Raw genomic sequence first — 27,223 nt, 5'->3', positions numbered from 1 at the left:
ACAAACATTATTTGAAAATTTTTATCTTAGCAATTAACTTGTTATGCCATTAAAATTATTGAAAATTGCTTTAATGGCCAATTTACCATCATTTCTTCAATTTCATCACTATATAGTATTGTTAATCATATTCTGCATATTTTCCTATACTTCTTTAAGTGTGTCTTAGAAATATAATTATTAGGTTATGAAGCACAAATGTTTTAAAGACTTTTAATGTAAATTTAGTCGACCTTTTCAAAAAGTATGATCAATTTATATTTCCACCATCAGTACATAAGGGCATTCATCTTAATGCCCCATGACAGGTTTTCAGTTTTATCACAATTTAAGATTGCTGATTTGATGAGTGAAAATCAGCATTTCACTGTTAACTGTACTCAACAGTACTCAGCACTACTGGCTGTCTCCCATCCCTAGTCTCAGTGTTGCAAATTCAAAAGAGGGGTAGAAATAGAGGTATTTGGGCAGAGAAAGAGAGGACTAAGTGAGATAAGATTGAACAACTGGAATTATCAGTAACTTTTACTCAACATCTCTTTTCCTCAGTCCTCAGGACTACGGAAGCACTTCCCATTATAGAGATCAAATGGACCACACACACATTGTTTCCACTTGAAATTGTCCTTTCTCCACTAAAAGGTAAAATAGTTCTTGTTCATACTCTGGTTTCCTCTCAAGCACTGGGACAAGGAAGAAAAAAGAAAATAGGATATGGTTAGCTGTATAATTTATGGGTATAAGAAGCTCCCTCTTAATTTCTGCCATACTTTGTTGGTACCTTCATGATAAACAAAAGTTCCATTAAAATAAATCACTTATTTTTGTCCCACATTGTAACTGTCTATTTATATATCAGTTTCTCAAAATGAATTGTATCAACTTGAGGGCAGACACTTAATCACACCTTATTCTCTTGATCCCCACCATTGCATAACATGAAGAGCACATAAAGCATTTTTTAATGGTAAGCATAAAGCTTTAGCTTTGTGTACCTTACAGTAGTTGGTCTAACCACTTATTAGCTTGTATTTAAATAGACTACACTCTCATGTGTTAGATAAAGTTAAATCAGGCTAGAGGACTGGGGAAAAAAATATCCTTATCTTAAATCAGACTATAACCTACTAAACTGTAGTAGAATTAAGATGAAATATTAAAGTAATATTTCAAGGAATATTTACTAATCCAGGTAACGTCCATGAGTGATATGCTTGAGAGGCATAGTTTTGCTAACAAAATGTTGTGAAGTGTAATTATTAAGTATCTCTATCAATTACTGCAATGCTGGTGACCAAGTTGAGCTGGGCAAAATTTCTAAGATATAAACACCTTATTAAAATCACAACAAAGCAAAGAAAACTACTTTTATAAATCTCTGTAATTTTGTGTTGTCAAAAAATCCTATCTATATTGCTGAGAGGTCTTTAAAAATAGGCCAGTACTATTACGAAATAATTATCCAAATGCACCCTCTAGTGGCCAAAAGGCAATTCACATACAAGCTAAGCAAAATTGTTTAAAATAAGGAGCACCCTGAGTAACATTTAACTGAAATTTTTCTAAATGAAAATAAAAATTATTGTGGATTTACTTTAGTTTCTCCATAGCTCTATTCAATAATACTCATTTGAAAGAAATCAACCTATCTTAATACTAAAAAATACTTACCATGTAAAATACACATACAATGAAAATAAATACCCAAGGGCTCTGATGATACTTTGTATTTTTCTAATATTTTTTCATCTCCAGAGCTTCTACTCATGGTTAAGTGTTCACCTCTAGCCTAAGGAAAACTGAGCACAAATTAAACATGTCTAATCTGAAATTTTCACTAAATTCTTTTTTAATTTTAAATATGATGGTCTAAAATATTAAATATTCATCACAGATATCTTTTGCCATTAAACTGCATTGTTAAGTAGAATGTCCATGTTTCCTATTAACCTTGACATCACAGATGTGCTAAATGTATTGTCTATGAAGATAATGCCTTAAAAAAACTTGTAACAAAAACATTTCTAATACTTTGATGTTAGAAAACACTTCAATAAAGTGGTAATACATTTTTAAAAGCTGATGGCATAAGAATACAGCCAATGAAAAGCTACTTTTTATTTTTTAAAATCTGTATTTTTTACTTCAAATATTTTATTATATTTCACTGGGTTCCCATCTTTTTTTGGGGGGGTTCCTATCTTTCTATGTGTGGCTAAAAGATATCAGTGAATATGAACTAGCATTTTTATGTTTCATGTCTTTATTGAATAGTTTCAAATATGAAGACATTGGTGAAAAAACAAACATATAGTGGACAAGAAATAATAGTCATCATATCATCTTACTTCTTCCACCTAATGCATTTCAGAATAATACATAAGGAATTTTTACATTTTTGATTTAAGCTTACAATCATTTTTTATTCTACCATAGTGTCAAATACTTGTGAAAATAAATAAAAATAAAATACATGATGTATAGGACGATTTTTTAAAAAACCGAACTATTGCACAACAAATCAATGTGAGAATAAAATATGCAAGTAATACAAAAATGCATTTAAATACATTGTCACAACATATTTCAAGAGTCATAAATCTATTTTGCCCACTGTTTATATCTCTGGGCTCCGGAACTGGATGTTTTCTTACCAACCAATTTCCATGTCGTACATTATAACGTTTATTTACTGCTGTAAAATTCAGTGAGAAACAAATATGTGCCAATTACTTATCTATCCCTTCCTTGAGCAGACAAAAAAATCATGTGGTCTTAAAAAAATACTTTGGAAAAAAGCAGTGCTTAGCCTTAGATAAAACAAGAGTTTAAAGTTCTTCGTATGATTTATAACAGGACAGAAGTGATTGAAATGGAAATCTAATATGTGCATTTGTCTTTTAAATTCATTACAGTTTATTTCAGTTGGGACTATTTGTTTGTTTTGACCAATACGACTGAATAAAGATAACTAGGGGGAAAAACTAGTAAAAAGCCAGGAAAGAAACTATAAGGTAAGTAAAATGACAATTCCTATTAAGTTTATAACTCCTGCCCAAAATAAACAATGTTAATAAATTTTAGAAAAATGTAAGCCACAAATCTTTACATTGTGTCTTATAGTTGATCAGAATCATAAACAAAACCTAGGAATTATATAAAAGATTTGCTTGTACCTTACAGTAAGATCAAAGCTCTTAGGTTTGATTGAACAGAAATTATAGAATTGCTGCCATCGAGGAAACCTACTACTAATTACTATGCTATACTGAAAGTGACAATGATTAAGAGCTGTATCGTGGTCAGATTAAAGAGAAAAAATAATTACATTTTTGTGTATGTTTAATTAGATAAGTAAATTACGCATTAAAACAATACATTTTTAGTGGGTCCTTATTGTGACATGAATGGTGTTTCAACATTATACATTAAAGAAGAAACTATGAGTAGGAAAATTAGATATTCTCTTAACCTACTCATAACTACATCTACTTCCAGGAAAAAAAAATTCAAATACTTTTTATCTGCATTCTCTGCACTAATGATTAGTTACCACAACTATTATGATTAGGTGAGGTGATTTGTTTCAAAATGCATTAAAATAATTTATTCTAAATTCAGATACAAAAAATTAAATGTTTTTAAACATGTAAGATTTTGCCAGGAATTTTGTGCTTTCTATACTAAATAATTACATTTCTAATACAGCAAAAAATGAACTAGCAAATTAAAACTACTCTTCACAGGTTATGAAAAAGGAAGAAAAAAGTGAAATCTGGAAAAACAGTTGGAAGTAAAAAAAATATGTTCAACTAATACATACAGAGGTAAAAAAATCATTCAGTTATAAATAGAGTAAGATAGATTTGTATGTTTAGTCTTGTGTTTTTGAAAAGGAAATTGCGTAATTACATTTTTACAAAATGAGTAAGATGTTTAAATTATATAATAGAGGGGTGTTTTTTCTCTTAGTTTTTAGGATTTATAAAATAAGTTGTTGACATGCTCTACAGGAAAGTGACCTTACATACCTAATGGTAACTAAAACCATTCTCTTTAATTACAAAATTCCCAGCATCTATCCTACTATGATACTATCTTAAGATAGATACAAATGTTTATTCAAATTTTTTGCTCAAAGTTATAATTATCCTAAAGCTTGAAGGGCTAAGCACTAGAGTATGAGAGTTTATGGAAATGTACTTAATGCGCTTTAACAACAGAAAAGTAACACCTAAATTAATCATTCCATTTGAAATTATTTTCTGACTGATAAGTGATTTTTCCTTGAATGGCACAGTCTGGGATATGAGATATTTATCATATACAGTATATGTACACATGTAAATACACACACATTATATAGCCAAAAGATTATGCTCCAAAATTACTGGAAATGGTATTTTGAGTATTTTTAGCACAAAATAACTACAGGAAGTGAGTGCTCTAGCTGTCCAGGCAGCAAAAATCATAAACTCTGAACTTGGCTTTTTTTTTTTTTTTGAGATTCTATTCATAGAATCATTCTTCGAATGCCACATTCACAGCAGAACTTGGCCCATTCTACAGGGTATTTAGTCCCACACTCATGGCAGAATTTTGGTAAGTTTCCAGGTGAATTTCCTTCAATGCCTCTAATATTTCCACCATTAAGGGAAGATGCATAGTCTCCATCTGGTCTAAAAATGTAACGAAAGAATGAAAAGATAAAGTTCACATCAGTAGTTTTCAACCCATACCCCTGGAGAAACACGACATAAGTGTAACAATTAACCTCCTTAATCTCATTTTAAATATTCCTTTAGTTCAAATTTAAAAAAAAATCCATGTTAGTAAATACTATAATTCTAAAATTTTTTCTTTAACATTATATTTGTCTGCATTAGGAGAATTTATCATGACTAATTGCAGCCATGCTTTCTGTATTAGTCCATTCTCACATTGCTATAAAGAACTACCTGAGACTGGGAAACTCATAAAGAAAAGAGGTTTAATTTATTCACAGTTCTGCAGGCTGTACAGAAAGCATGGCTGGGGAGGTTTCAGGAAACTTAACAATCACAGCAGAAGGCAAAGGGGAAGCAAGCATGATTTACATGGTAGGAGCAGGTGGAAGAGAGAAGGGTCAGGTACTACACACTTTTAAACAATCAGATCTGGTGAGAATTCACTCACTATCACAAGAGCAGCAATGGGGAAGTCCACCCCCATGATCCAATCGCCTATCACCAGGCCTCTCCTCCCACACTGAGGGTTTACGATTTCACATGACATTTGAGCAGGGACACAAATCCAAACCACATTGCTTTCCATCTCTGTGCTAGGAATTTACTACACTGGGAGCAGAATAAATATTTATGATGTCTTTTCTGCAAACCCATCTCTGAAGGGAAAACTGAAACCCAACCCTGAAAAAAGACAGAAATCCTTAGGTTTCAAGTCTCTCTCCTCGGTCACAAGGATTGTAAGGTGATACCTGTAGTATTTAATTTTATTATTTAATTATATTAAATTATTGTGATGCAATAAATACTTAAAACAAGCTCTTACGCATACTCTTACAGGGAAGTCTCTATTAGCAAAACATGTTAATAAAAGTAAAATAGATGCTAAACTATGTACTATAACAAAATTTTAGAGCAAAAAGCTTGAGATTATAAAGGTTTTATCACAGATGTCAGACATTAAAGAAATGCAGATTCTACTGATGAAATAATTAATTGGAAGAACAGCTATTTGATTCCTATAAAAACATGTTTACATTCCCTAGTGGCATATGTTCTTCTGAGAACATGATACTTACTTTAAAGTCCCTGGAAAGGGAACTCTTAATCACTAGGAGGATTATAAGCATGACGTTACTAGAAAAAAAAAATATTCCTTTTTTTTCCACAGAGGTAGCTATTGAAGAATTCTAGGTGCTACCCAGTTTGGGTGCATCTTTCATACAAGCAGTTTAGGAGTGATAAAAACAAACAAACACTGGACTTTCTAATGAAAGGTACTAGGGATTTAAAAGAGACAAAAATAAGGCTAAATGTCAGCATTTTATGGTACTTCTTTCCCTCCTCTTTAAGCTCCACTAGAGAGAGGCTGTAGAATTACTACAAACTTCCACATCAGGAAACATACTCTCTTAGATATTGAGAGCAAATTTATAGCATAAGCATAATTCCTTTAAACTACAAAGAAGATACTAATGAATTAGAATACATAACTCCAGGCAAGAAAGAGTGCCAAGGGAAAATCAGTCAGCTTTATTGTCAATGACATATGTAAGAACTACTTCAAAAAATAAAAGGTCATTTCAATGCTAGAGTACACACACTCAAGGAACTCAACACACATACTAACATTAACAAATATCAAAACTTCAACATAAATAGATATTGCCTAATTTCTTTGCATAGTGGTTGGCAAATTTATACCCCAGTGGTAGTATCTTGATTCCTTACATTTTCTAACACCATTTGCACTGTCAAGAGTTTTTTGGTTTTGCTGACCTGATGAGAGTGAAATGGATGGTAGTTTACCGCTTATTTAATGTACATTTCCTGATTGTTTGTGAGACTGAATAATTTTTCATGTTTGTGTTGTTTATTTTTGCCATTTGGATTTCTTCTATTGTGAATTGACTATTCCCTATTCCCAACTCCCACCAAAACCCAAAGCCATTTTCTACTGTATGGTTTTTTTAAAACTTTATTTGTAGAAATTCCCGATAATTCCTAGACAATAATTTATTGGTTTATGTATATAGTAAGTATCCTCTCTCAAGCAATCATGCTATTTCATTTTATCCATGGAGATTTTTACAACACTAGTTTGCATTTAGACAGGATCGAATATATCAATTTTTTGCTATGCAATTTGCATTTGCTAAATTATTCAAGAAATCCTTTCCTAGCACAGATGAAAATGAGACTTTCTTATGTTTTATTCTAAAATCTGGATAGCCTTCCTTTCCACATTTAGGCCTAATTTTGTTGACATGTAACTGACTGTTTTATACCTGATATGAGATAGAAAGTTTTTCTCTACATATGGATGCCCAATAGTCAGAGTACTCCCACTTCCCAAATCTGTATTGCTACTTCTGAAATGTGGCAAATTTCCAGTTACTTATGAGGCTGAGGTTTCTTGATTAACACTTCATTGTGATCTATTGTTCTGTTTGTCTATTCTTGAATCAGTATTACACTGCCTTAATTACTACAGCTTCATACATCATTCACACATTTTTCTCTTTAACTTGTCCTGGCTAATATTAGGCTTTTGTGCTTCATATACATTTTGTAAACAACTTGTCAAGATTCACAAATTTTGTTTGAAAATTTCACAAATTTATACATTAATTTTGAGGAGAATAGATAGCTGTACAAGACAGCTTCATAGTATTAAAGTTTTTATTTTATAAAGAAGGTATGTAGAGGCATACCTTAGAGACACTGCAGGTTTGGTTCCAAACCACTGCTAAAATGCAAATATTACAATAAAGCAAATTACATAAATTTTTTTGGTTTCCCAGTACATAATAAAATTTTATATTATACTGTAGTCTATTTAAGTGTGCAACAGTATTATGTCTAAAACAACAATGTATACATGTACACAATTTAAAAATACTTTATTGCTAAAAAATTCTAACAACCATCTGAGTTTTCGGGGACTTGTAAACTTTCTTCAAGTAGAAGGTCTTGCCTCAGTGTTGATTCCTGCTGACTGATCAAGGATAGTGGCTGCTGAAGGTCAGGGTGGCTGTGGCAATTTCTTAAAATAAAATAATGAAGCAAGTGTGCCACATCGATTGACTTCCTTTTATGAATCATTTCTCCATAGCATGTGATGCTATTTGATAGCATTTTACCTACAGAATTTCTTTTGAAATTGGGGTCAGTTGTCTCAAACCCTGCTTTGCTTTATCAAGTAATTTTATGAAATATTCTAAATCCTTTGTTGTCATTTCAACAATCTTCACAGCATCTTCACCAGGAGTAGATTTCAGTAAAGAAACCACTTTCTATCTTTCTTTTCTTTTTTTTTTTTTTTTTGAGACGGAGTCTCGCCCTGTCACCCTGGCTGGAGTGCAGTGGCCCCATCTTCTCGGCTCACTGCAACCTCCACCTTCCAGGTTCAAGCAATTCTCCTGCCTTGGCCTCCGGAGTAGCTGGGACTACAGGCATGCAATACCCTGCCCACCTAAGTTTTGTACTTTTAGTAGAGACAGGGTTTCACCATGTTGGCCAGACTTGTCTTGAACTCCTACCTTAGGTTATCCACCCACCTCGGCCTCCCAAAGTGCTAGAATTACAGATGTGAGCCACCACAATTCCTCATTCATTTCAGTTTTACCCTGAGATTGCAGCAGTTCAATGACATCTTCAGACTTCCCTTCTGATTCTAGTTCTTTTGCTATTTCCAGCACATCTGCAGCTACCTCCTCCACTGAAGTTGTAAGTCCCTCAAAGTCATCCATGTAGTTTCGAAACAACTTCTTCCAAACTCATTTTGACCTCCTCCCATAAATCACATATGGGCATGTAGAATGGTTAATCCTTTATAGAAGGTTTTCAGATTACTTTGCCCAAATCCATTAGAAGTGTACAACTTAAAAGCTAGATTTAAAAAAAAAATCAGGTTTTCTATAAATAGCTTGTTACTTAGTTTGTATATGGTCCTTGGAAAACTGTCCTATACTCATTTTTATTTTAGTTATTAGGATAGCAGAGTTAAACATACCTGGCTATGTAGCTCTCAGTATATGTTTTTCTTTTGTTTGTAAGCACACCTGGGGTTGGATTTCTTGCCAAACTAGGTGGTGTGGAATTTCGAGGTTTGACATTAGCTCTATAAAAAAGAGAGAAAATAATGGAAAAGTTTGAACAGTGAGCATCTATTTCTCAAATTACGTATTCACATGATTAGAAAGAATACTTAGAAGCTTCAGAGAAGTTCAAAAGACTAAAGTCCCAATAATTAACTTAAATCTGAAAATAAATAGTAGTTAATATTAAAGATAAACCAGATAATTTTGCAGTTACTAACCCTATCCTCACAGTAAATAAAATCAACTAAAATATGTATATATACTTTATATGAAATTTTTAAAGTAATCATTCTGAAAGACACATTTTTTTTAAAAGTTTAAATTTTTATTTCCCTAAAAACATACATTGTGGTAAATGCTTATAGATAACTATTAAATAAACACACATTTTATTATTATTCTAGGCATATATGTTGTGGTTAAAAAAGAATTTCTTTTGGCAGTCACATTAAAGGATAATATTCAATTTATGAAAGTTCTTAAAAGTAGCAACTAAAATAAACGAGTTAATATAATATTCCCTGGGCGATCTAAAATCAAAAGGACTTCTGGTTGGATCATCTCTGACTCTCCATTTTGAAACTTTAAGAATCAAAGAGAGTTTAGAAAGCTAAATGATGATATAACACTAAAAGTAGAGGCTTGGGAATTCAGATGAATTTAGATGCAAATGTCAATGCTACTGACAGCTTTGTGACAGGAGTCTGAGTCTCGTCATTTATAAAATGATCACTTATAGAAAGGTTATGAGATAAAAAGTACAATTCATATAAATATTTAGATAGTTGATGATAATACTATTACTACTGCTATTGCCACTACAAGTTTACATTTATATAATAGTGCTTATTCCATGCCAAATACAATTCTAATTATTTTGCCCATAGAAATTTATTTATCCCAATAATCCTATGAAATAGATAGGATTAATAAGTCCATCTACAGATAAGACATATGAGGTAAAGAGCCCCTAAGTTACTTACCCAAGGTGACACTGCTAGTATGTTGAAAAGCTAGGATTTAGATGTTCATTAAAGCATAGTTCCCTCCCTTTCTATAAAGCTTTAATCAAATCTTTACATTTAATAGGTAAGCAGTGTTATGTTATATGAACAAGCAGAATACTTTAAAATATACCTCCAGATTAGAGATTCTTAAACTTTGGTTGAAATTCTTCTTACTCTACTTATATGGCAAAGTAGGAGAGAGTACCCTAAAATTGTAAATAGCTGCTTCCAAAGTACATGCAGGTAATAACAACATCCACTACTTTTCAAAGATCCACTACATGACAAATATGAAGCCAGGTACTACATATACCTTATTTAATGTCCCCCAGATCTCAGAAGATATTATTCCTCTTTTAAAGTGGAAGTGTGTTTAGCGAGATTATATAAATTGTGAAGCTATTATGTGGCGAGAGCAGTACTTGAACTTAAGTGGGATATATTACAGAACTCATACTCAATATACAATGCTGTCATTCAAAGTGGTTGCTTTGCACGGTTGCTTCTTTAAATTACTTCTAAACTTCAGCAAGCAAAGAATCACCTCGGTGCATGAATGGAATGCCCTGCACCTCTTCAAATGTTCACTCCGAGTCCATCCATGAGGTGTACTCTACTCTTTTGTATAGCCTCTTTTGGGATATTGTAGAACTACTAGAGTCCCTTTCTAGAAATTCAATCTCTAAGAAATCATTGTCAAAGAATGGTATTTAAATAGGAAGAATACTTTTCTTGCGGGGGGCGGGCGGTGGTTAAGTGCATAAGTTATATATACAATACAAATACACTCATGAACATACACATAATGTCACCATATCAGTAACTTAAGGTTGTTCAAAATGTTTATATTTAGAGGAAAATATAAGAGATTATCATCATTAATAGCTACCAATATTAAACACTTGTCATTTATTTTTAGTAATATCTTTTAAGAGGTGAAATCTGAATGTCAAGAATCATTTAGATTGGGAAGCACAACTGTCTGTCTTGATCACTAAAAACATCTTGCCCCAGTCTTACACAGGCCACAAATTTTTCCTCCTGTTTAGAATCTGAAAAGCATTACTCTTACTGTGTATCTAGAATCTACCTGCTACAGCTGATATGAATAATTAAAGAAGGTTTAATTTTGGAATTGTACTCAGTCCATCTTACTGCTAGTCACTGTTACTGTGAGATCTGCTTCAGAGGGTTCCGACAGTAGAAGCAACACAATGAAAAACAGCTTATGGCATAAACTCTTCCTGCTAGGATTTATCACTAACTACTTAAAAATAACAATTGGCTGCTGCTAGTATCTCAAAGACTTCTCCTATCTTTGTTTATCTAGTTAAGTTTATTATTACTTTTCCTACCTACATAGTAAGCAGACTGTTGCAGTAGGTGTTGGTTTAAAAGTTAACTAACTTACTCTGTTTAATAATATATATTCCACCATTAATAGGTAAATTAATTTTTAGGCCTTAATTTCATATTGAAAATGAGGGCTAGAATTGAGACCCAAATTAGTAAACCTTGAAGATTCAAGCTGTAGAGTTTCAAAATAACTGCCATTGCCACACTCTTTTCAGCCAGCCAGGCCAGAACTGAGAGAAGAGTTATTCAGCAGTGTCATACTCATTCCAGGTTGTAGGTGGAATTTACAACCATCTAAGAAAAGACTGAGGACCCTTGGATTGAAAGTTCCCTAAAATCTTTTTTTTTTCCTGGGCTTTTTGTAATAGTTCACCATTTGCTTATCTAAAAGATAATCTAACAATATCATATACTATACGAGGCATTATTTTTCTCAAACTCTACTTTTTAAAACTATAAAAAAATCCTAATTACTCCTAAAGAAAAACTTAATAAAAACAATTATTAAATGTGACTGCAATTTAAAACCTCTAAAAATTAATATTTAATGGAATAAAATGTATAATCTCAAAATGTTTTAAATCCTAGATTATTTGGCACATTTTGGCTTAGAAATTATTAAACAGATTTAAGTATAAGACATTAATAGTATAGTACTCCATTATATAAAGCTTTTAAGAAAATATCTGAAAAATATTAACCAAACTGAGTTACAAATACTTACTTGTAAATAGGTATTAACTCATGTCTTTTGATGGCACTGTCTGATTTTGTATCACTGTCATACAACCTTTGCACATGTCTTCCAGTTCGAAGTGGAGGGCCTAACTTGTCCATATTACTATTAAAATATACAAAGGTGTACCCAGAAGGAGATTGCTACTGTTTGTTTCCTTTTATAAAGTTTTTTTTTAAAGACATTATTCTGGTTCATCAGAAATCTACTCCCAAAGCCCTTAATTTTATCTGACTGTCAAGGTAAGAACTAATGTCCAAAAGAATCCTCAGAGAGAGTTCATAAAATGTTCACTATTAGATCTGCAAATTCTGACTATGCAGGCTACCCTACACATCCAAACAAATATCAGATTACACATAGCAGGGCAATGGAATCAATGAAGAAACTTAGGAAAGACAACTATTTCAAAAATAAAAATAAAAAAATTCATGGAGCTGTAAGTGAAACGAACGTTGTTATTCACAAATAATTTTTCTTCCTCCCTGAATTCATAAAAACTTTCTCTATTCCTCATATTATCTATTTGCTTGCTTTTTATAATTCCAAAAATAAGAAACTGAATAAATAACATTTACCTCATCTGACTTTCTAACCCCACTGACTTTCTAACAAAAAAGTGACTTTATTTCTAAAATTTACCCAAAGTAAAACAGGACTCTGCGTGGAAAAAACAAGGATGGCAATTCTAAAAATCACATATAATAATGGTAAGGGGCCATTCTATCTAAATACACATACACACACGTGCACACACACGTGCACACACACACACACAATTTAACCAAAATTATAAAGGATTTCCATCTAGAGGATAGCAGGACAAACTGCAGGAATCAACCAACCAAATAACTGAATCATATGAATTATCACCAATCAACATCTAGTCATAATAGGGAGCAGGGAAAATTGAGTTAGGAAATTAGGAAACTATTTTATTTGCCTACTGAATAACACATCACTGCTTGCTAACTTTAAAAGTCCATTCTTTTTAAGAGATGTTTGCTCATTCATTTCTTCACTTACACTGACTATAAACCCTGGTCATCTACTACATGTCAGGCACTGTGGAATATTCTGGGGATGTGGTGGTAAATAAGATAGATCTGATGCTTGTTCTTAGGCAGTTTAGTGTCTGAAAGGAATGTGTTCATCTTTCTAGATTATAGATAACTAAGAGGAGGGACACATTTTATTAATATTTGTCTTCTTTCAGTAGCTTATACACAGCAGGCGTTTTGTTGAAAACATTGATATTCATACTTTGCAGGTGGTGGTGTTTACGTGAGGATTTAAAGTTCTTAAAAGCAGACTTCATTAAATAAATATATTAAGTATAATTTCTAATATATTTTAAATTAAAATGTTTTTAATTTGTTAAAAATTACTAAGAAAGCCACCTATTGAAATTTTAGTTAAACAATCTGATTTTATTCTAAATCCTTAATTATCAAAACATGTTTGTTCCAAACAGTGGTTATCTAAGAAAAAGCATCTGTGATTCTGAAAACAAGGAATAAAAGTTTTCTTTCTCAGAAAAAAGTTACTGAAATTAAAATTTAGAAAACTTTTAACTATATTTTAAAAACATATTCCTCTTATATAAGAAATGGTCGCCTGGTGCAGTGGCTCACGCCTGTAATCCCTGCACTTTGGGAGACTGACGCAGGTGGATCATGAGGTCAGGAGTTCAATACCAGCCTAGCCAAGATGGTGAAACCCCATCTCTACTAAAATTACAAAAATTAGCTGGACATGGTGGCACACACCTGTATTTCCAGCTACTCGGGAGGCTGAGGCAGAGAACTGCTTAAACCCGGGAGGCGGAGGTTGCAGTAAGCAGAGATGGCACCACTGCACTCCAGCCTGGGTGACAGAAAGAGACTCCTCAAAAAAAAGAAAAAGAAAAAGAAATGGTCAAATCCTACATGTGATACAACAAAGTTCAATTCAAGAAAGATGTGTAAAATCTAATAAAAATCTAAAGGTAATTATCTAATGGAAATATTACATATATAAAAAGATTGCCAATATTTTCAGATTTTGAAAACCTAATTGAAGGACAGGTTCCAATAATGATTTGAACCATACTTGTATTATAAAATTCAACTCGATTTATATGTGTGTGTGTGTGTGTGTGTGTGTATATGTACATTCACAACTCAATTGTTACTTAGGCTAAAAGTTAATGAATGCTATTTTTAGGCTAAAATCACTTAATAATTTATATTCTAAGTTGCCATTAAGCTATCTATCAAAAAAAATCTATAAATTCCAATAATCAAGATTTTATACATAAAACACTTTTGCAGGCTTACAAAATACTCATAGCTGAATGAGTATGGTGACGATATCAACCTATTCCTGATTTGAAATAAACTTTAACATAGGAAAAATCCTTTACTGTTGAAACCAGGAGAGTGAATTCACTTAGTAAATAAGTAATTTTAGTCTGGCTTAATAGGTACCTTGTAGAACTGTAGCAAGCACTATAGATTGAGATATAAGAAAAAGATGATTTCTGAAAAAATATTGGGAAAAGAATTTAGCAGATGGTATTTTGTATCTTTGTACACCTCTCTAGTTATAATGCTAGAAGGCAATCTTGTTTAACCTGCAGCTAGCAAGCCATATGCCACCCAAGCTGGCTTTGAATGCAGCCCAGTACAAATTCGTAAACTTTCTTAAAAGATGATGAAATTTTTTTGCATATTTTCTTCAGTTCATCAGCTATCATTAGTGTTCGTGCATTTTACACATGGCCCAAGACAATTCTTCTTTCAATGTGGCCCAAAAGATTGAACACCCACTTCTCTAAGGCAAAGTTTTGAAATGTGTCATACCTCTACTTTTGATCCTAAATTCACCAATCCTACACTACTAATTAGTATCTCAATTCCATGGCAAAGTTAGCTTCCTATCCAAAATCTTCAACCATTGTTACCCAAATAAGAAGCCAAGCCTTGGAATTCTAGGTTATTACAAGCATTTCTAGATCAACAATAAAAGTTGATAAAAATTTACATAAAGCTCCACACAAATTTAATACACACACCAAAAAACTGGATTATGAAAATAGCATGTTTCCTACTCATACAAAAATTTACTCCAATACAAAAGACATTTACTTCTTAATGTTTTTAATAAGGTATGAGAAACAAAATATAATTTTTTAATTAAAAATGCTCCGTATATACATTTGGTTGCTCTAATTTTATGTGTATTACAGTTGATCTCTAAAGTAAATGTGTTTCTCTTTTTTTTTTTTTGGAGACAGAGTTTCGCTCGTTACCCAGGCTGGAGTGCAATGGCGCGATCTCAGCTCACCGCAACCTCCGCCTCCTGGGTTCAGGCAATTCTCCTGCCTCAGCCTCCTGAGTAGCTGGGATTACAGGCACGTGCCACCATGCCCAGCTAATTTTTTGTATTTTTAGTAGAGACGGGGTTTCACCATGTTGACCAGGATGGTCTCGATCTCTTGACCTCGTGATCCACCCGCCTTGGCCTCCCAAAGTACTGGGATTACAGCTGTGAGCCACCGCGCCCGGCCTCGTAAATGTGTTTTTCACAGTAACTAAAAGGAAGTAAATCTCTGAAATTTGGTAGTTTAGCTACTGAAAATTATTAGCCGAGATAGTCATTTAAACTGGTAATAAATCATTAAGAAAACAGAGTTCCCAAGATACAACTGTGTAAACTCCATGACACAATTGAAATGGGGCAATATTTATGTAAAAGATCTGTGTTTCACTATACTTCTAAAATTTCCTAAGATTAAAGATAATCATCTTTTGGCCAACACAGTGGCTCACATCTGTAATCCCAGCACTTTGGGAGGCCGAGGCAGGTGGATCACTTGAGGTCAGGAGTTTGAGACCAGCCTGACTAACATGGTGAAACCTCTTCTCTACCAAAAATAAAAAAATTGCCAGATGTAGTGGCACATGACTATAATTCCAGCTACTGGAGAGGCTGAGGCAGGAGAATCACTTGAACCCAGGAGGCTGAGGTTGCAGGGAGCCGAGATCACGCCATTGTACTCCAGCCTGGGCAACAAGAGTGAAATTCCAAATCAAAAAAAAAAAAAAAAAGATAATTATCATTTAGAACAAAGGAAAAACTTTCCACTTGTGTGTTTTTTTTAAACAAATCTGTTAAAATTGACCTACAAATTTATTGATTTGATTGCTTTTTTATATTTTAAAAAAGGTTTAAAAAGGTGTTTGTTTTTGAGAGGGAGTCTCCCTCTGTTGCCCAGGCTGGAGTACAGTGGTGCGATCTTGGCTCACTGCAACCTCCACTTCCCAGGTTCAAGCAATTTTCCTGCCTCAGACTCCTGAGTAGCTGGGATTACAAGCTCCCACCACCACCCCCAGCTAATTTTTGTACTTTTAGTAGAGACGAGGTCTCACCATGTTGGTCAGGCTTGTCTCAAACTCCTGACCTAGGGATTTTATTTTATCTTTAATGGAGATGAGTGGGGTCCTGCTATGTTGCCCAGGCAGGTCTCAAACTCCTGGGCTCAAGTGACTTTCCCACCCTGCCCTCCCAAAGTTTTGGTATTACAGGTGTGAGCCACTGCACCTGGCCTAATACACAAACTAGAAGTAAACAATCAAACATATGAGAATTTTTCCAAGTGTAAAAATAAATTTCTTTGTGGCATGATTCTATTACAGATTGTTGGTATGCCTGATTAAAGTGAACCACAATAAAGATTACATACACCAGACTTTAAACAATTGCAATCCACTGAAATAATAGTATTTACTAATCTCAGCAACTGCTCGATTTATTGAGCACTACACCTGATCAAATGTTTTAATTCAACCTTTATCCAATCCTGAATCATTCATATAAATCAAAATAAAAAGTTGTTATACAAACTTCAAATAATTCTTTAACTTGTACCAGGACAATAATTCCATGATGTGCCAATAGATTGACAATGAGGGAATTAATTTATTAATTACCTTTTTTCATTTATTCACCAAAAATTTTTTTTAGCCTAGGCATTCTGCTAGATTTTACAGTTACAAACGGAAGCAAGGCAGACATAGTATTTGTCATCATGGAGCTTACAATCTAGCAAGAGAAACAAATCATTACTTGATAATTCTTAAGAAAAAAAAAAAAAGAAAAAGGAACTCAGCCACCAAACAGACAGCTAATTTAATATAGTAACATTGAATGGTTCTAATTTAATACAGTAACATTGTAATGTTCCAGTTAATATAGTAATATATTGGTAGAAATGAGCTCCACCACTCTCTTTCCAGTAGTTGGAAACCTTTCTTTAATCTGTAAGTACCTTATACTGAATGGACAATTGGAATTTGAACAGATATAATTGACAGTTATATATGATATAGGACAACCAAAAGTATCTATTCTTCATGGCATTATAAGCAATGTACAACTCACAAAATCCATGTACTCAAAATCTCTGCTTGTTAGCAAAAGCTTATTTTCCATTAGTAACCAGGTATGTTGGTCAGATTTTCTTGGATCAGTTGCAAGGTCTAAGCAGAGTCACAGTTATTATCAGAGTCAGACAGAGAGATATATGCCAAAAGCTATTTAGTGGCAGAGTATGATGCAGAAACTTATTAGTCTCCTAACTCCAAGGTCAGTGCCTCTCTTCATTATATGAGCCAGTTTTACATGTCCTATCTAGGAATACTGTGTCAGTAAAATTTAATATTGCCAACTGATAAAACTGCCAGTATATAGAAGTATTGAAAAATATCAGCTTTTAATCCATGATCAACCGTAAATGAAACTATAAACAACACTATGAACAAACATTATTACCTGACATGGAGGGCAATTCTCTGTGATATGGTAAAATGATTTTGTAAAATTAAAGTACATATTACTATGTCAACATTTCACTTAACCATCCAATGAGTCAATTCAATGGAGAAGAAAATTAATCAAATCAGTTTCTTACCACTAAAATATGAGAATTTTTTACTTTTTAACTACCTGATCTACTGATAACCTGTTTCTTTCTTATGGATAGCCTTTATTTTTGGAAGCACATCAATAAGAAAAATCACTTAACTCATAAGATATTGTTGGTTGATGTTTTTTTCCTTTTCTATAATGATAATTACATTACATTACTTTTAGGTCTTCCATTTTCTATGTAATCTGAATTTAGAAGCAAAAGTAGTTACCGTCATTTGACAGATATCTTTGTATATACTTCCTACATAAAAACCAAAATGAATGTGAGCCACAGATAACTTAAACTTGAAAATAACATGAAAAGAGGCAAGTAAATACAGCACCTTCAACTGAAACATCCATTTACTCACACTGGGACTAATCAAGGAAACAACTTGATCCACAAAAAAAGGAGAAAAGAAAGGCAGGACAACAGCCCACCTGGGAGCAACACAGAGCCAAGGGAACCTCCCTGGCCCAGGGAAGCTGTGAGTGAACGTGTGACTTACAACCCTTGGGTCAGGAGATGCCCTCGTGAACCCACTCCACTGGGGCCTTCAGTATGACACACAGATATGGGGAGTCTTGGCAGAGCAGCTGCTCAGGCACACGTGATTTCATTTATTTTTAATGTTTTTATAAAAAAATGTAAAAAGAGTCTAACGTTTACAATCAAACTTGCTTCTAACTTTTAACAGCTACGTGGCTTTGAGTAAACAGCTTCTCTGATCTTCTTATTCTATGATTATGAAGTGGTTTTAACAAAAATATATGCAAAATGTCTAGCACAGTGCCTGACACATGGTGGTTAGCAAATTACAGTTAGTATAAAAATCTTCAACATTTCAAATTTCCTTAGACTAAATTCCCAAAAGTAAAATTATTCAATTTAAACTATGATTTCTAAGGCTTTTAATAAATACCAGATTATGTTCTAAAATGGTTATGCAAATTTAGATACTCAACAGCAGTGAGTGTGCTCCTGACCAGCAAAATGTTAAAAGACAAATGAACTTAGAAAATGAAGATTAATGAAAAGTCAATTATCAAAGCATAATAAAACCTTAATATCATTTAACTATACACCACTGATACATTATATCCAATGTAGACTTACCCTGCATGAGGGGCTGCTATCCCTTTATGAGAGGGAGATAAGGTCTGAAGTTTGTTTCCCAAAGAGCTGGTATTTGAAGATACTTTACCTGAAGGCATACCTTATAATTAAAAAAAGCATTATTTTTAACAATACTCTAAAAAAAGTTACATAAAACAGAGCATCTAGCAAAGAAAACAATGCTTTAGTAATAATCTTTGTAACTATAAATCACCATTAAAGATATTTTTTAACTGATATTTCCAGGAAACAACATATAGCATCCTTCATTTCTAATTTCTAAATTTCTTTCTTATAATTTATATATAAACAAAGGTACATGTCAGTGGTCAATATCTTCTTCTAACTATTAAGTAATTTGTCTACTAAGAACAATTGCAAAGTTCAGAAAGCTATGAAGAGCAAGCATAAAATGAGAGGAAAATACCGGATCTAAGAATCAAGAAAGAACTTGTCTGACTATTCTGAATAGATGATACATCAATAACAGTATCAGGGACAAATATTTAAGCTAAAAACAACAAAAACGTGGCCAGGCACAGTGGCTCATGCCAAGAATCCCAGCACTTTGGTAAGCTGAGGTGGGCTGATCACGAGGTCAGGAGATCTAGACCATCCTGGCTAACACAGTGAAATCCCATCTCTACTAAAATACAAAAAAGTAGCTGGGCGTGATGGCATGTATCTATAGTCCTAGCTACTTGGGAGGCTGAGGCACGAGAATCACTTGAACCCGGGAGCAGGAGGTTGCAGAGAGCTGAGATCATGCTACTGCACTCCGGCCTGGGAGACAAAGCGACACTCTGTCTTAAAAAAAAAAAAAAGTTAAAAGTAGAAACTACTGAAAGTTATTTGATTTTTAGAAATAATTACTTATCCTCTATATCTCTTCTTAATTAGAAATCTATCCTAATACTCCAGAATAGACCACTATCTTTATTTCCTTCTCTGACAACATGGTTTAAAAACAAATCAATTTACTTTATGGCAGTCATTACCTACAACAGTTTTGCTAGTGCCACTTGGCTGCGGTAATCGTGAAGATCCTGATGATGCAGTTCCAGGAGAATTTGACTTTTTAAGTGCAGGTGGCTTATACTAAAATAATGAAAAAAAATTTTTTCAGTCAGCATCACTTTTTGATTATGAATTGTAAAGTAGTGGTTCAAAAGTTAAGATTCTTTGGGTTTAGAATTTTAGTCTTACAAGATGAAAAGAATTATGGAGATGAATGGTGATGATGGTTATACATCATTAATGTATTAATACACTTGTAAGTATATACTGAATTGTACACTTAAAAATGGCAAAAATGGTAAAGTTTATGTTACATGTATTATACCACAGTTAAAAAAAAAAATTGGAAAGAAACAGCTCTCATTCCCTTAAAAGAACAGTCTTTTTATTAGCTACTGAATTACAGAAATTGAGGAAGTATAGATTAAAATATGTCACCTCAAACGTTTTCCAAAATAGACTCCCTCTCAGATGTTCTACTGCTAAAACAAACTAAGAGCAAATTTTCCAGTTCACAGGAAATAGAAAAAAAGGTCTAATGGAAAATACTTCCTCAAGTTAAGATTTTAAACACCAAACAAACATTAGTAGAAAACCTTAGAAACATTAGTGAAGCTCACTTGGTGGTGCAGCTTTAAAGGTCAAGATTTTTACATGTTCCTGGATGTGGTTTTATATTCCAAATATATAATTCAGCCATATTTCCTATTGATAAAAATTCATAATATTACCTTCTACTTGGACAAGTTTTATAAGAGCTGCCTTATGGATTTCCCCGACATGAAGAGAAAGAGCTAACTGTGGCTTCTCTATTCTCACCAGACCATCTTAAATTAATGGAGTATGGATTGACATAAGATTGGATATTTCAGCTTATCTTGGATTTTTTAATTTCTCTACTCCTCTAAAGAGACATCACTATTAATTTTATTTTCTCTTTTTGAGTCAAATTTTGCTCAGTTCCCTGTGTAAAAGTATCTTATTGATCACCTGCTTCAACAGAACGAAATGAACTTGCCCAGAGTTATGCCCCAATTTCAACGACACTCGTGCTGGTTCTAGCGCAGTGCTTCAACCATAAGGTGAAAATCATACTTGCATATGTGCTTGGAATTTAGCCCAATAAGGTATCAAGATTTCATGTGAAAAATTAATTTTAAATATCATTTTCAAAATGCAAATCATTTTATAACCAATAATCAATATAAAATTTAAGATGCACTACTACCAAAAGCAGCAGACTAAAACCAATTTTGAAATCAAACATTATAACTAACTCAGTATGTGAATTAAAAAAAAATTAAATCTTGATAAAGGGTCACACACAAAAAAAGTAGCATGCATATTTTGCACAACTATACCAGCACCTGCAAAATAGAAAATCAAAACCTTCAGTAAATGTCTTTCAAATTAACAAATGTCTATGAGACTTCGGGAGATGAACCATATAATGATACTGATTTTTTAAAACATTAGAGATGCTTCTGGTTTAAAAGGACATCTGGGCCACTAAAAATAAATAAATAAAGACATTTAAAAAGACTCTTAAAATTATAGCAACAGGGAAAATAAGATCTAACAAAGATTTGTCAAACTATCAGAGATATGTATACAAAAACAGAATTAATAAAATTAGATTAGGAAACAGGACTGCTGATCCACTAAAATTGTACAAGCAATCAAAAAGGAGCAAAATGATTAGCATAAACAAAGTATGCTGATGTGGCCTATTACACATTGAGAGGTCAAGTCTTTAGGCAGGACACAGGCAGAAGGGTTCCTGGTAGCATTACATACTGAATACTAAAGATTTTTATATACATAATAGAAATTAACAACTTAATGGCTTACAAATACTTAGGCATTACATTTCTCTAAAACTGAATAAATCAGTGTTTCACCACCATAATGAGCATAATTCTCAACCTGCAAAAGTTAAATAAATGAAGACTAGCTATCTCTCTTAAGGAAATTCTTTAAAACTTGCTTATTACTACCCTCTTTTCCAGAAAGAAAAGGCAAGTTCAGACTTGCAGCTTAATATATTTTATGTTCTACTACTTCTCTTAAGTGGTGGAAGATTCACTGGCTTGGGATGAACTGGGATGGCTTAAATGGTTAAGTTGCATGGCTTACAGATTATCATTCTGTTCCAATGGTGCACTGCCACATTAAATCCATAAGTTGAACCAACAAAACTTATTTGAAGGAATAAGTGCAATATAAAGATTTTTAGTTGGAGGTCTTCAAGTTTACTATATTCAAGAGCATCTTTTTCAACTTCATGGCTGGACCTGGGTCATGCTGCCTCAGGTTTTGCTTTTTAAAGACCACTTGCAAAAGATTTTCTCCATACAGTATAGTTTCACAGACTAAAAATAAGTCAGGCATCCAATTAAATGTCAAGTTTGCAATGGTTTACAGAGGAAAAAGAGGGAACACAAACTTAAGCCACTTCCTATACTGACTAAAGGACTGATTTGAAAAAAATGTTAAAACATATGAAGCATGTTTAAAGGTCTTCATCAAAAATGGACTTTGAAAAAATACCCTCTCCCAAGCCTCAGATCTCTACTAGTAAATAACAGCTCTATTATTAAAGCCTTTAGGTGTCACACATGCTTAAAAAAAAAAAATCCAACTGTTGAATTTGGTGGACTTTTAATATGCTGTTGAATATTTATTTTTTCCAAAAGTTTTTTTTTTTTAAATCTAGAAGGCATTTCCGTTGCTATGAGGTACAGTATGTTTCACTGTACTATGAGGAAGGAAGTGTTCAATTTTGATTTAGATGGAAAAACTAGTTTGCTTTGCTTACCATCTTTGCTGTTTCACAGGCATTTGATGCTTTAAATCTGATGAATGCTGATAGATTCACTTTTAATATGTCATAAGCCTTTAGGAAGTTAGAGATAACTTCATTGCTTACCTATTTTCTTCTTTGCAATCAAGCTGTTCCTTTGAAAGTGAGACACTACTGAGTTGCAAAAATTTGAAACAGTAAAAGCAAGCATCTTTGCAGCTTCATGCTTGTTTTTGGCCAAACTTTTTATTTAGTATTCTGCAGTTGTTTAACACACAGTTAAATGGTCTTATCGGGAGAGGGGAAAGGGGATTGTTTCTTGCTGACTCCCAAGAAAATGTCAGAAAGGCAAAATGGCCAGCATTACCCATTTGTTTTTTTGAGTTTACTCGGTGAATAGCACTTTCCTTACATAGGCATCTGATTTCAGGTTTCTCATAATGAGAACATTGAGATTTCAGCTGGAAAACACCCTGAAATTTTATGAGTAGCATACTCCAACCACCATCTAATAGCTAGTTTGTTTGTACAGGGAGAATGATTCATCTCTCTGTTTTAGATGGCTAGAGGTTTTGTGGAAGATCTTGGAATTGCTTGCCTCATTTACCAGGAAAAATCATATAGAAAGTGGCCTTCAGGGACACTTTTACTTGGAAAGTTACAATACTAGTACAACAAGTCTCAACACATTTAACATTTGCTTGTTGAAAAGCAATGTCATAAAGCCAAATAAAATTAAATATGTTTTACTTTTTTCCTCACAAGAACATAAAAATTACGGAGGGGAACTTATTTAAAAAGAGTAACAGAGGCCAGGCGCGGTGGCTCGCACCTGTAATCCTAGCATTTTGATCACGAGGCAGGTGGATCACGAAGTCAGGAGTTCAATACCAGCCTGGGCAAGATGATGAAACCCCATCTCTAACAAAAATACAAAAAAATTAACCGGGCGTGGTGACGGGCACCTGTAATCCCAGTTACTTGGGTGGCTAAGGCAGGAGAGTAGCTTGAAAACATAAGGTCGAGGTTGCAATAAGCTAATTGCACCACTGCATTCCAGCCTGGGTGACAGAGCGAGACTCTGTGTCAAAAAAAAAAAAAAAAAAAAAGTAACATAATTTTTCCTTTTAGTAGTTCTTGGGTAGTTATGACAGAATAGTTTAAACTTTCTGTTTCTTTGAACTGGGATTTTGATCCAAAGTTTTGTTTGTTTCTAGTATCTGTTTCTGCCTCCCCCTCTATCAGATTGGCTTCCTCCAAGGCCACCACCTCTAGGTGCTCCATGGCTTAAACTACTGTAGGAATCACAGGGAGGAGGGTACCTGCTTTTCCATAGAAGAGGGAAGCCCTATTTTTCTTGTGTGCCAACCCAACCATGACCATTTGAGTAGAGATCACTTCAGCTGCCTAACTGTCTTGACTTCCACCATATGTGTCACGTGAGCTGCTGAAATCATCATAGTGATGCTTCCACCATAAGATGGCGTGGGTCTTCCTATAGGTGGAGCACTAGGTGAATTACCAAAACTCTCATGTGAATCTCTCTAGGAACCTCCACTTGGATGATCTGAATAGTCATGATCATGACCATATCCATCTCTATCTCTATAGTCTCTTGATGGATAGTCATCACGTAAACTGGAATGACCATAATCACGGAAGTATAATCTCATGGTGGTGGTACATAATCTGTTGTATCAGGAGAACTTGGGTAATCTCTGCTTGAATAGCTTTCTATAGTAGAATACCCATCATCTCTTGGGGACAAATAAACATCTCTACGAGAGGGCAGCAGTTCCCTTCAAGGTGGACCTCTGTAACTATCTCTTCCACATGATACAGGAGCTCTTCCTCCCAATCTACCACTGCTGTGAACTGGTCCTGAAGGTGCAGATCTCTTAGGAGGAGGACCTCTAATTCTTGGTGGTGGTCCTCTTTTTACTGGGAGTGGTCCCCTGGAAGAACTCTTATTAAAATTCATGGAATTGCCACCATCATCCATGTGTCCTCCCCCATGACAAAGGTCCTGTGGTTCCTCCACTTCCACTTCTAAGACCTCTTGGAGGGCCTCTACTTCTTGGAGGTGGAGGCAATCCACGTCTACCACTTTCAAATGATGGTTTGGTGGCTTGTTCCATCTTGATGGCTTTTCCATCTAATGACTTTACATTCATGTCTCTGGCTGCATCCTTAGCGACTTCTGGGTTTTCAAAAATGACAAAAGCAAATTCTTTTCATTTGTTGGTTTTACGGTCTTTCATCAAGAGTACTTCCACTATTTGTTTATATTAGCCAAATACAGCTTCAAGAGCTTTCTCATTTGTTTCCGTATTAAGCCCACCGATGAAGCGCTTTCCTGGGTGATCCGCTTCAACCATTTTTTTTTTTTTTTTTTGTCAGTGAGTTGAAGGGGTGACAATGAGTTCAAGCTCCAACGAGCTGACCAATAGGGCTTCCTAGTAGCTCAGCACCAGTGGCAACTGCCAGGTCCGAGGACCGAACCACAAAGCCACTAGCACTACTGAGAAACGAGCAGCAATGAATTTTTTACAAAAAGAGAAAACAGATTACAGACCTAAACATAACCAAATCAATAATAACTGTATCAAATGTAAGTGACAAGCATTTCAACCGACAAGATTAAGTTACCAGATTAATTTAAAAAAAAGAAATACAAGAACCAATTATAGCCATGCAAAAACACAAATATAAGTTAAAGAACAGAAAGAAAAGAAGGGAGCATAATTATGCTAAAATGGCTATATTCTTATCACATGAAATTGCAACATGAAGAATATTGCCACAGACAAAAAGGAACGCTTCATAATGATAAAAGGGTCAATAAATGGGGAAGACATAACAACTCATAAACACATATGCAAACAATAAGAGAAATTCAAAATTTTGAATCAAAAGCTGGCAAAACTAAAGAGAAATGTAAAAAAAGTCATAGTTTTAACGTAATTCCCTCAGCAATTGATGGAACATCATACACAATGGTAAAAAACAATGCTTTTCACCTAAGAACAGAAAAAAAAGGCAAGGAGGTCCACTCTCATCATCTCTATTTAATTATTAGTCTAGCCTGTGTAGTAAATAACAGAAAAGAAATAAAAGCCAAAAAGGTTGGAGCGAAGAAAATAAAACTGTCCTTATTTACAGTTAATGTGACAGTATACATAGAAAAGTCCTAAGAAATCTACAAGAAGTCTATTATTAGTAAATGAATTTAGCAAAATAGCAAGGTATGAGATTAATATACAAAAATCCTCAGTTTTTGTAAACAAGCAAAAAACAATTAAAAATGAAATAAAATAAAATGCCATTTACAAGATCATCCAAATACATGATATACTTAGAAAAATCTAACAAAATATGTGTACGACCTATATAATGTAAACTACAAAACACTGATAAAGAAAATCTAAATGATCAGAAAATATAACAAGTTCATGAAGTGAACAATTCAATATTGTTACAATGTCAATTCTCCCCAAATTGATTTATGAATTTAATATAATCTTAGTCAAAGGCCAGGCTTGGTGGCTCACACCTATAATCCCAGCACTTTGGGAGGCCAAGAAGGGTGAAACATAAGGTCAGGAGTTCATGACCAGCCTGGCCAACATGGTGAAACCCTGTCTCTAATAAAAATACAAAAACTTAGCTGCACATGGTGGCACGTGCCTGTAATCCCAGCTACTCGGGAGGCTGAGGCAGATGAATCACTTGAACCTGGGAGGTGGAGGTTGCAGCGGGCCGAGATCACACAAGTCCAGGCGACAGAGTGAGAAGAGTCTTACTCTGTCTCATAAATAATTAAATATCTCAGTCAAATACTAGAAGTCATTTTTTGTAGATGACAAATCAATTATAAAATGTATATGTAAATGTAAATCGAGAATAGCCAAAGCAAATTTTAAAAGGAATTCAAGTGGAAAAATTTTGAAAACTTGATTTTAAGACTTATTAAGGTACACTATTCAGTATACTGATAATGCGGTATTGACTAAAGGACAGGGATATAAATCAATGGAACAGAATACCATGTCCTGAAATAAATCCACACATTTATATTCAACTGATTTTCATCCAAGATGCCTAGGCAATTCATGCGGGAAAGAAAAGTCCTTTAAATAAACCACACTAAAAGAATAGAATATCCACATAGACAACAAAAGGAAAACTGCCCCTTACTTCACATATACACAAATATTAGCCTGAAGTGATTTACAGACATAAGAGCTAAAAGCATAAGACTTCTAGAAGACATGGGAGAAAAATCTTTGCAATCCTGGTATAGGCAAAGATTTCTTTGATACAACATAGGGAATATAAACCATAAAGAATTAATAAATTGGACTTAATCAAATTTTAAAACTTTTGCTTTTCAAAAGACACCCTTAAG

General features: G+C 33.8%; 2 protein-coding genes and 1 pseudogene across 3 annotated transcripts in view; 1 reads left to right on the top strand and 2 right to left on the bottom strand.

Annotated features, from left to right (window-relative positions):
* Positions 1-632, top strand: part of IL7 (interleukin 7) — an 80,852-nt gene extending 80,220 nt beyond the window's left edge. Inside the window, exon 6 of the mRNA XM_012450930.3 lies at positions 550-632. Coding sequence (XP_012306353.1) covers positions 550-582 — 33 coding nt within the window. The 3' untranslated portion in view covers positions 583-632. The remainder of the gene's footprint in view (positions 1-549) is intronic.
* A 3,281-nt stretch (positions 633-3,913) lies between these two features.
* ZC2HC1A (zinc finger C2HC-type containing 1A) overlaps positions 3,914-27,223 on the bottom strand; it is a 47,205-nt gene continuing 23,895 nt past the window's right edge. The window contains exons 6-10 of one of the 2 annotated variants that reach the window (XM_064384288.1): positions 19,994-20,093; positions 18,996-19,095; positions 11,915-12,031; positions 8,740-8,847; positions 3,914-4,679 (exon numbers count right to left, since the gene is read on the bottom strand). In XM_064384288.1, coding sequence (XP_064240358.1) covers positions 4,514-4,679; positions 8,740-8,847; positions 11,915-12,031; positions 18,996-19,095; positions 19,994-20,093 — 591 coding nt within the window. In that variant the 3' untranslated portion in view covers positions 3,914-4,513. The remainder of the gene's footprint in view (positions 4,680-8,739; positions 8,848-11,914; positions 12,032-18,995; positions 19,096-19,993; positions 20,094-27,223) is intronic. The other variant, XM_012450928.2, reaches the window with a different exon arrangement.
* LOC105716322 (RNA-binding motif protein, X chromosome-like) lies at positions 23,780-26,297 on the bottom strand (annotated as a pseudogene).

The sequence above is a fragment of the Aotus nancymaae genome, unplaced genomic scaffold, assembly GCF_030222135.1.
Source record: "Aotus nancymaae isolate 86718 unplaced genomic scaffold, 86718_ANA_hifiasm-v0.15.2.pri h1tg000036l, whole genome shotgun sequence".
Lineage (NCBI taxonomy): Eukaryota > Metazoa > Chordata > Mammalia > Primates > Aotidae > Aotus > Aotus nancymaae.
Note: the sequence above shows the minus strand (reverse complement) of the source record. Positions and strands in the feature narration are given on the sequence as shown.